The sequence below is a fragment of the Centruroides sculpturatus genome, unplaced genomic scaffold (assembly GCF_000671375.1).
Source record: "Centruroides sculpturatus isolate CEXI.00-Female unplaced genomic scaffold, Cexi_2.0 scaffold288, whole genome shotgun sequence".
NCBI classification, from domain to species: Eukaryota; Metazoa; Arthropoda; class Arachnida; order Scorpiones; family Buthidae; genus Centruroides; species Centruroides sculpturatus.
Window position 1 is genome coordinate 643,105 of NW_019384547.1, and position 12,146 is coordinate 655,250.

General features: G+C 27.4%; 1 protein-coding gene across 1 annotated transcript in view; it reads right to left on the reverse strand.

The window, feature by feature from the left end:
* Positions 1-12,146, reverse strand: part of LOC111623542 (phospholipase ABHD3-like) — a 49,067-nt gene that overhangs the window by 30,887 nt on the left and 6,034 nt on the right. Inside the window, exons 2-3 of the mRNA XM_023366152.1 lie at positions 4,736-4,902; positions 2,649-2,825 (exon numbers count right to left, since the gene is read on the reverse strand). Of these exons, the coding sequence (XP_023221920.1) occupies positions 2,649-2,825; positions 4,736-4,902 (344 nt within the window). The remainder of the gene's footprint in view (positions 1-2,648; positions 2,826-4,735; positions 4,903-12,146) is intronic.

The window sequence follows — 12,146 nt, forward strand, 5'->3', positions numbered from 1 at the left end:
ACCAATCAAGTGACACAATTCCCCCATCAGGTAATTTGATTAGTTCTCTAAATAATAAAATTAAGAAATCAGAACAATGTTAAACATTACAGTAATTCAAAAATATACATACAGTTGAGTCCACATAAGTCAACACCCCAAGGGGAAGTGGAAATGTGTCAAGTTATCCAATATGACAACTAAAATATAGTTGAAAAAAACCCACAAAACTACAATTAGGAAAATACAGTACACGTATTTTCCTAATTGTAGTTTTGTGCTTTATACTGTTTGTGCTTTATGTACTTAGTACTGTATGTGCTTTATACAGTACATGCAATGTATCTCTCTGACCATCCATCACTGGCACTAAAGTTGGCTTCTACTCCAAGTACCTCAGCGATTTCCACCGCTTTTTGTTTCAGTATCGGTCCTGAAACAGGAAGATTTGATGAATGAATTTGTTTTAGCCAACATACCAGAACATCTTTGACATCTTTGTATGGCGACTTTCTCTGGCGTTTGAGTCAGTCAAGACAAAGACCCAAGAAAAAGTTTCTTAATTTCCTCTTTTTTCTTCAGAAGTCCCACCAAAGTTGTTCTGGAAAGTTTTCTTGATTTGCAAATTTGACTTGCAAAGTTTTATTACATTCAAATTCAGATACATGTTCATATTTTTCTTTCAGCGTAAGCATTGTTAAGTTTCGGATATTCATTTCTAACAGAAATGTGAAACACTTGCTGCAAATAATGGATGAATAAAAGGTGAGAAAATGCAAAATCGGATTCTGCTATGATGTTAAGCTATGTGATGTGAGCTCTTTTTTTTTCAGGAGGGGAGTCAACTTATCAGACATTTAAACGAGTATGGAACAGAAAAAGTATGTCGATTTATCCTGTGGTGATGAGTTAAACAGTGTCGAGTAAGCGAGAATTTTTTTTAACATTAATGCCTATGTAAGTTGGTTGGGACCATGAAAACTGACTACTTAACCAAACGTGTCTAATTATACCTATGACAACTTATGCAGACTCGACTGTATATAACCAATTTACATATTTTAAAAACTGGCATATTGACATCATATTTCGAATAGTAGTACAGTAGAGCATCAATTATCCGATTCAATTGGTGACTGGGGTTGGTCGGATAATTGAAAAGTCGGATAACCGAAAAGTATGAAAAAATCCATTATTAGTGTAGTATATTATTATATCCCATGTAATTAGTATATCGCTATTAACCTACTTCGCACTGAATTTTCCTCCATGTTAAGCCTATCAAATTTTTTTTTAAAATAATAATCGTCACTATTGTATTGTTAAAAATTAGAAAATTAAGCCTTGTTAANGATATAATTAATTATGTTGTATAACTATCAGAATAATAATTAAATTTTACTCCAACTTTTATACACAATAGCACATTTTATACATCAATAGCAAATCTGCATCTTTTATATCACCACAATTTTTATAATTTTTATCATAAATACATAATTATTCTGCAAATCTTACTGAATCAAAATTATAAAAACATACATAAGTTTTTATCGTCTTCCATGCCACTTCATTACTAGAGTCATTATTAGAGTTCATTACTAGTGTAAGTTGTAAATATATGTGAGTAAATATGGTAAAATTAAACAGTCTTTTAACATTTATTTTCTGACTCATTTTGACAAATTTTCCAGTAGGTTTAACACGTAAATAGATATAATTACCCAAAATTGTTATCAATTTTGGGTAATTATACTAAATTTTAATACCTCAAAATTAGGTTCTTTTTTTTCAAAATACATCCTTCCCAAAAAATCCAAGCCTCTTTTTTTTTTTTTTCATTAAATCTCCAAAAGGAAACCCATTTTCCTAAAAATCAATATTGGAGCAAACAATTTAAATCCCTTTGCTTCCATAATTACAGGTAATTAATAAAAATGGCATTGCGCTTGTGTCATTCGTCCTCACATGCCATCACAACAGTTGCAAGCAGTGTCACACCACACATGGATAACAAAACAGAAGAATGTTTGTTTTGTTACACTCTTTTAGATTATTTATCATAACTAAAAGATTTTTTTTTACATTAAATATAAATTTTATTTTGAATGAACTGATTTACTTCTTAAATATTCCAAACAACACTTCTGAAAGATAAATATCTTTCAGAAGTGTTATTTTTCTTTGTATTTACATATTTTTTATATCTCTTAGATTTTCCAAGAATACAAGGAAAAACATTTCGTTTTATATGTCTTATGAAGATTTTTATTACCAATAATAACTAAATTAACTAATAGTTCAATCATATAAGTTTAATATTAAATTTAAAATATTAAGCAAAAAATTGTTTCATCATTATTACAATATACATATTTTCTTGTTAATAGAATGAGCAGTTAATAAATAGAAACAATCTGAAAGTTCCAATAATCATCCAAATTAATTATGGCTGACAATAATGCATTAAACTTAAATGATTTTTACTATTATTATATTAAGAATATACTTAGTATCATTATCAAATATTTCTTTTTATTGAATTAATTTTAACTTTGAATTCAATTAAATTGAATTAATATTTATATAGAAAAAGAAATATATAATATAATTTACTTTCAAAAAACATAAAACTTTGTTTATTTTCAGTTATGCTAAACCAAACTTACTTGCAGCCCAGTTTTTGTGCAACAGGTACAAGACTTTTAACATATTCTGTTTGACTGTGACCAGTTAATCCTGGTAGAAAAAGTGCAACTGGTTGATTTCCACTATTTCCATGATTCACATAACTTTCTAACCAATCAAGTGACACAATTCCCCCATCAGGTAATTTGATTAGTTCTCTAAATAATAAAATTAAGAAATCAGAACAATGTTAAACATTACAGTAATTCAAAAATATACATACAGTTGAGTCCACATAAGTCAACACCCCAAGGGGAAGTGGAAATGTGTCAAGTTATCCAATATGACAACTAAAATATAGTTGAAAAAAACCCACAAAACTACAATTAGGAAAATACAGTACACGTATTTTCCTAATTGTAGTTTTGTGCTTTATACTGTTTGTGCTTTATGTACTTAGTACTGTATGTGCTTTATACAGTACATGCAATGTATCTCTCTGACCATCCATCACTGGCACTAAAGTTGGCTTCTACTCCAAGTACCTCAGCGATTTCCACCGCTTTTTGTTTCAGTATCGGTCCTGAAACAGGAAGATTTGATGAATGAATTTGTTTTAGCCAACATACCAGAACATCTTTGACATCTTTGTATGGCGACTTTCTCTGGCGTTTGAGTCAGTCAAGACAAAGACCCAAGAAAAAGTTTCTTAATTTCCTCTTTTTTCTTCAGAAGTCCCACCAAAGTTGTTCTGGAAAGTTTTCTTGATTTGCAAATTTGACTTGCAAAGTTTTATTACATTCAAATTCAGATACATGTTCATATTTTTCTTTCAGCGTAAGCATTGTTAAGTTTCGGATATTCATTTCTAACAGAAATGTGAAACACTTGCTGCAAATAATGGATGAATAAAAGGTGAGAAAATGCAAAATCGGATTCTGCTATGATGTTAAGCTATGTGATGTGAGCTCTTTTTTTTTCAGGAGGGGAGTCAACTTATCAGACATTTAAACGAGTATGGAACAGAAAAAGTATGTCGATTTATCCTGTGGTGATGAGTTAAACAGTGTCGAGTAAGCGAGAATTTTTTTTAACATTAATGCCTATGTAAGTTGGTTGGGACCATGAAAACTGACTACTTAACCAAACGTGTCTAATTATACCTATGACAACTTATGCAGACTCGACTGTATATAACCAATTTACATATTTTAAAAACTGGCATATTGACATCATATTTCGAATAGTAGTACAGTAGAGCATCAATTATCCGATTCAATTGGTGACTGGGGTTGGTCGGATAATTGAAAAGTCGGATAACCGAAAAGTATGAAAAAATCCATTATTAGTGTAGTATATTATTATATCCCATGTAATTAGTATATCGCTATTAACCTACTTCGCACTGAATTTTCCTCCATGTTAAGCCTATCAAATTTTTTTTTAAAATAATAATCGTCACTATTGTATTGTTAAAAATTAGAAAATTAAGCCTTGTTTAAATACTGGCTCCCTTTCATGGTCGATCCAGTATTGCCAGCTAAAACACGTAAAAATACTATTAAAGTAGCCAAGACATAGCCAAATATTGTAGCGCCACATCACTAGCGGACATTTGAATTTGTCGACTAGAACGTGGTCGGTTAACCGAGGTGACGGTTGATCGGGGGTCGGATAATCGATGCTCTACTGTATTCAATTTTTCAGTCCTTTTATATGCATAACTATGAATGAATTATTTTATTCCATTTAAAAAAAAAAAGCTTTCATACCTCTTCACAAATAATATATTATTTGTAATTTATAAAAAATATATGCTTTAAATATGTATTTTATATTTCAATATCTTTAAAAGACATAAAAGATGAATATTTCTAGATGGTTAAGAAAGAAAATTAAGAGTGTATTAAAAAATATTCTATTATATAATCATAACCTTTATATAATGAATTTATGATTTGCTTTTCTGTAGAAATTCAATTTTAATATATAGAAAATAGTTTAGATCAAATTTATTAATTAGATCATGCATAGTTATATATCCAAACATAAACCATTTTAATTTATATAATTTAAAAATTAACTAATATATTTTAATAAAATAGATAAAAATCATAATCTTTCTCACCGATGGTAAGGTAAGTCAGGAAGCCATCCACGTAAAAAATTTGCTAATGCTGTTTGAGCGTGTGTACCAAAGCACCAAAGAGTTGGCCAATATCTTTGTTGCAGTATAGGACAATTTTCTTGCAAAAATTTTTTAAATTTTCCTTCTTGACATGCAAGAATGGGTTGCTATAAATAAAAATAAAATGACTAAAAATTGATCTAACAATTTATAACAGATTCTAAAAATTAAACAAATTTAAGAAAGACTTTATTTAAATGTTAATTGAAATGTCAAAGATTTGGTTTTTATTTAAACAAAAAGCACTTAATATTATCTTATATGATAATATTACTTATATTATCATATATGATAATAAACTTATCTTATATGATTAAAAAAAAATCAAAAGAGATATCTTAGAAATGGTTAGTATTTGAAATCAAACCAATAGCTTGTAAGAATTAATGATACAACAAATCATAATACAATTTTATACTTTGATAATTTCTCATTAGCTTTGGTAAATAAAATTTAAAAATTATGAGAAATACACATTTAATATAAAAATACCATACAAATGTTACATGTTTACACATCTTAAAGGCATTTTTAGAATTTTTTTTGTAGTTTATTTAGTTATGCTGAACAGTGGAATTTGTTCTGTTCTATAAAAAAATAAGTTTAAATATACATAGGTATTTTATTACCAAATTGTAACAGTGAGTAATATCACTGTTAAAAATATTATTATTTATTACAAATAAAAAATATTTATTAAGAACTTTTGCCCTAGTTTAAGTTTATCGAATTCCTGATAATGAATATCCAAAAATATTTGAGAAACAAATTTTTTTATTATTATTTCAATAGTTTGATTGAAGCATGTTTTAGTTGACTTTTTGTAAATATTAATTTTGTTTGATTTTAATTTTATATTCTGTTGTAAATATTGGGTAATAAAGATATTTAATATAAACATAAATTTTATTCGTAAATAAAAAAAAAAGAAAGGAATGAAAATATGAGGTTTAAATATTTTTCATTTATAATCATAACCATTACAAAATATAGCCTAATTCATATATTTAAAAAAAATTAAGTACTGTATTTTATTTTATACCTCTAAAAATTTAAAAATTAGTAATTTCTTTAAATAAGCTTAACAAATAATTCACTATATAGTAATCACAATTACTATAATGGTAATCACAACTGCTGCTATACAGTGGACTATCAAAAGATTTTCTTTTTAGATATTGTAGACCTGTTTATAATATAATCCTCATAGTACTGTGCAGTGTGGGTAGAAATAAATCTTAAACAGGTATGTTTTAAATTGTACATTGTAGTTAATGTCAATTTCTCTGCAAAATTGTTCTACAACAGATATTTATATATTTTTATGTATGGCTGATGAGGGTCTTGTGTACCAAAATGCATATCAGTAATAAAATTTCATTCTGATAATACAAGTGTCATTTTGATGTTACCAGTAACAGTGTGATAAGTCTCTGTTATCTCTACTATAGTATTTGAGATATTAGCTTCAACAATTTTCAAGACAAGAAGCTCTTTTATAATATTTATTGTTGTTATTAGATTATTATTCTATGTATTCTATGTATCATCAGTAATGCCTGCATCTACTGTCATATTTTAATACAGTAATAATTAAATTTGGCAATGTTTCACTTATGTTTATATTTATAAATAATCAATAGCCCAATATATATGTATGTATTTCAAACTTTCAGGGGAATACCAATAGAAGGGGAGCATGGAATCATTGAAGCGTCCTGATTATTTTTGTAGTTGGCCTGAATTTATTTTGGATATATTGTTGAATTTATCAGAAATTTATAACAATTCGCTACTAATAAGTTTTGCCATGAAAATTGGATAAACAACCCAAAATTCAAATAGAACAGACTTCTGATTTGTTTTACAAGTTGCAATTTTACCAATTTCTAGACTATCTCATTATTCTAATATTGATTTTTCATCTAGCAAGATAGAGTCTATATATATATTGCATTTCACCATCTGTGGAATGGCAAAGAATGTCATTTGATCTTATAGAGGCATCAATGGAATTCTTTCTCAGATCAAACGTGTCAGCACTGATTATTATGCATTACATATATAGATGAAAATACTTTCCAATACATCCCTTTCCTTACACATAAAACTATGAGTTTCATTTTGAAAACATCAGAAATGAAAAAGTAAATATTGCCATTTGCAAACTGTATGTGCAGGATAGTTTCACCATCTCCAGTAACTGCTACAAATAATAAATGCATAGTAAACAACATGAAGAAGATTAAAAATTACTTCTTAAGATCAACAATGACAGATTTAAGACTAAGCACACTCATGTTACTAGCATGTTAAAAAAACTTGGTAGACATTCTTGGTTTAAGAGAAATGGCTAAAAAATGAAATAAAGTGGAATGTCAATAAATAATTTTTTATAATTATTCATTTTTATTTTTTGACATTTATTCAATTTATTATTTGACATTTAATAATCTGAAGTTCTGGAATATTCTTTCAAATGATTAATTTAATCATTTGAAAGGTAAACTCAGAACTTCAGATTGTTGATGTGTTACATGTATACATACTGGTATGCTCTTGGTTAGACTTACTATTACTGAACATTTGTCTTTGAAAAAAATTAAGCTGGGTATAAATCTGTTATTTTTGAAAAGTATCTTTATTAAAAAAGCTTCAATCAGCTTAGAAACATACTAACAATAAAAATTTGCTTAATAAAGGTTAATAAACAAATCATATGTGTAGCTTCAGCTTTTTTTAAACAGGCAAATTTGATTAAACTGCAAATTTTTGGGACAATTGGACATTGGAATAATTAGCAAAAAATGAGATTGTTCACCTCCCACTCCTAACCTCTTCAGAACAACTATGCTAACTTGTATTTATAAAGAAAATATGAAGTGTAAGAAAAATGTTGCTGCAATTCAAGTTTTATACCAAATAAAATGAAAAAATTATACATACCAACATACAATACAGTTACATGAATTCTGTTTTATGGGATTCTGGAGTACAATAGAACAAAAATAAAATTTTTTTAAAGTTAATTATTATTTAGAGCAGTGTTTCTCAACGGGGGCGATATCGCCCCCATGTGGGCGTTTTTCCACGTTCAGGGGGCGATTAGCAACAATTTATATTTTGGGGGGCAAAAAACAATTTTCGGGCGATATAGTAAAACATTATATTAAGAATAATTAGATATTTTATTCGTTATATCGTACAATAATTAAACAAATAACATTATACTAGTAACTAGTCTATTCAATGCTGTACGAATTTGTCGTTAGCCTTGTCCCTCGGTATCGAAATTTTGTAGTGAAGGGGGCGATACTACGTTGAAGGGTGCAACGATTCGTTAGAGGTTGAGAAACACTGATTTAGAGTATTATTACATAAATCATCAGACAAAAATTTCAAAGCAATTGAATTTTAAAATATGTATTAATTCATGTATTAATTCATTTGTATTAATTTTAAAAAATTAATACAGATGAATAAAAAATTAGAATATAAAATTGAAAAAGAAAGCAATGAAAATAATATATGTTTAAAAAATGCAAGTGTTTCACAATAAAGAGAAACTCCTATCTTTTTCTTTTAATTCTGTCCTGTGTGCATTAAGAGAGCTTTTTAATCACATCTAATATAATAATCACAACAATCTGATTCAATTACTATTGCCAAATAATTTGCCAGACTATTTACAGTATCAGGCTACATTATTTTATTAATATAGTTTGATAAATAATCGAGCAGATTGGTGCAATTTTTAATGACATCCATTGTGTGTTTGGCCAGGCTACAATGAGGGCAGCCAGGTGGTGAGGGATGGGAATTGATATATCCAGGACCACCCCAGAAAAAAATCCCTGAAGTTGCTCACCCATATTGATATTCCCTAGAATTGTAGACTAATGCCTTATTTGTCTTGGCCAACAAGTTATCTATGCTATTCCTGATTCGTATTGAATTAAAGTGCAATATATACTTGTTACTTTTGGTTATCAGTAATCTTTAGTACTATCAATGGTAACTTTTAATAATAGTTCTAACTAAGCTATTATTGGTTTAGAATAATATAATAAATTACTTATAACTGTTTCAACCTAACAGTTGTGCATTAGTCACTTACAAAAAATAATTTGATATTATAGTTCTTATTAATAAAAAAAAAATAATGACATGATGTTTTATACAAATGATCAGATATGTAGCAAATATCTATTAGCAAGTTTAGAGATTGACAACATTTTAATAGAGATATTTCAGTTTAATATTTAGAATAACTTAATATTGATAAGAACCATTATTCCTATCAATATTGCTAATATCAAGTTTGCTGTCTCTATCTAAACTTGAAAACTGACAGTAAATCTTAAATTAATAAAAGAATCATGATGATAAAAAGATCTTTTAAAATGCATTCTGATCACTTCCTTTCAGTGATATCCAAAGAACCTAATTCTTTTAATCATTATATGTTATAAAATCAATTAATATGATTGTAGTATTCAAACAAAAGCTAAACTTAACTACATTCAATAGCAATGAGAACATAAAATATAAAAAAAGTTATACAACTTATTTATATTCATTTTTATCGTTGCATTATTTGGTATAATAAATCACAGTTAATGTTAGTCACGATAGCTTTCACAAGTTAGTCATTTAAATCATTGATAATAAAAAAAAACTATTGCTTATCTTTATCAGACAATGGATAATAACATTTACAATATTTCTTTTCCTTTTGGTTTCTAAATTATGAAAAATTGTGAAATTTTGATAATCATATAATTGAATCCCTTTAATATTATTTTAAACTTACATTTTACAGTTTTTGAAATCATAAAATATTATTCAAATTAAATATTTATATTGTCTAATTTTTATTATTCAGTTGAAACTTTCTTCAATGTTTGATTAAATTTAAGTTTATCATTTCTCCAATGTGCAGTTTTTTTTAAGTTTTCATGAAATCTAGAATTTTATTATTTTCTTATAGAAAAATATATTTGATACAGTAGAGCCTCGAAAACTCTGCCTAATGTGGACCAAAGGGTGGCTGAGTTTGTGAAAATGCCGGGTTATCAGAAATGGGGTTAAAAAAGGATAAGTATGCGTGTTTCCTCAAAAAATATTGTACTGTACTTGTATGTATTGTTTGCTTGAGAATACAACAGAGAATAAACTGCCCAAATACCCTTAAACAAAGGAAAAGTATGTCCTTTATGAAGGCATAGAGCCTTTACTACACGAAAATGAAAATTAATGAATACACTGTGTACAGTAATTTACCTGATAAGACAGACCTCAGAAAAGCATAAAGCTGTTTACAATGAAAATTATCTAGCCGACTCCCAAGTCCTTAGCTACTGCACTGACACTTTCTCCGTTATCCAGTCTCTTTAATGCCCGCATCTTTTGCTCCATAGACATGTTCACTTGTTTTCTTTTAACGGAAGATGCCATTGCAGAGTACTGTTGTTGTGATGGAATCATTTAGATGTATGGTTCCCACGCTTTTTCTCTTTTTCAAACAAGCAACGGTTGTCACCATAGAAATACGGATCGAGAAACGACCGTCAGTTTTGAAAACATAATAGATAATTGGCCGTCGATCATTGGACGATCGCACAGACCTCCAATAGGACTACGAAGCGCTCATTGGTCAATCAACGCTATCTTCATTCCATATAAAAAGATTAAGTTTAAACGGGAAAGTTCAGTTCGCCTAAGTTTGTTTTCGCCCTGCCAAGGTGTGGCCGAGTTATCCGGAGTGCCGGGTTATCGAGTGCTGAGTTTTCGAGGCTCTACTGTATATATGAAATCATATATAACAATAAACAAGTTATACTGTATTAAATAAAGATTTATAATCATGACAATTATGTAGTCATTATTTCATTAAAAGCAAAACATTTTGTAATAACTATCTATAAATAGTTATTACAAAATACATTCCACTTGATGCAATTTATTAATTAATTGCTAAAAGTAATTGCATCAAAATAAATTCAATGTGATTCAGACATGTTCAGTCAATATATTTGTGATAAGGAGTGGTCTAAAAATTAATTTTAATTTAATACATTATTATTATTATATTAAATTATAAAATAAGAATTGTTAAATTTGTTTAAATTATTAAATATAAAATTTGTAAATATTCATATATATCAATATCATATATTAAATTTGTTATTGTATTAAATTGTTAAATAAGAATTGTTAAATTTTTTATAACATATATTGAATATTTTCTTATTAAGGAATACAGTCGACCCCCATATAAGATCATTGATTATTCCGTTTTATATGAATTCCATGTTGTACAAGTCACTTAAATTTTACAAATACATGAGCCGTTCACAGCCCGGTACACGTATTTGTAAAATCTAAGTGACTCGTACAACATGGAATTAATATAAAACGGAATAATCAATGATCTTATACGGGGGTCGACTGTAAATGCTTTTTCACACTTATATTCTTAACCAAGGATCAAGAGTTAGAATTAGAAGTTAACCACTAACTCATAAGTGTTGATATAGTTCACATACTAAAAATAAAGTGAATGATAATTGGTTAACATTTAACTCTTGATCTTTCATTGTGAATATGGAAATGTTAGCTGTCATCTCTGTATCTAACTATATTGTTTTTGTTAGACAGAATTAATATATTATTTTCCAGTATAAAAAGAAATGAAAATTATAATACAGAATTTTAAAAGTATTGATAGAATCTATGGTAAATAGCTTCTAGTGAAAAAAAATTATATCTCAATGTTTAAATCTATTCATGTTATTTTTATATATTTTATCTGATTAAATAATAATGAAAGTAGTTTGTATTGAAAAAAATTTTAAATTTTTTAATCAATAACACCAGGAAGCAGAAATCATTTCATTCAGTTTTTTTAATCTATAAATAATGTAATAAAACTAGAATATTTATAATTAATAATATACCTTTAATTTTCTAACATTTGTTCTACATTTTAAACACAATATCAATAACATTTCATAAAAATTCAATTAAACATTAAATATTTTTTATTTATTTATAAAATATGTTAAACAAGCATTACATCTGCTCTCTAAGTTTATTAATTTTTTAGTGTATAACCTTTAAACTTTCAAAGTACATTAAACTCATAAGATAATCGAGTTGATTATTAAAACAGTTTCAAAGGAAAAAACAGCCTAAAATTAGTTAATAAAACTCAAAGGTCTAAGTCAACTTGAATAATGAACTTTGATTGAAACTCTTAAGACATATTTACATAATACTGCAAAAAAAAATCTGAATAGATTACGAATCTTAAAATGGAATGAAAATTAAAATAATTTTTAATAATTTT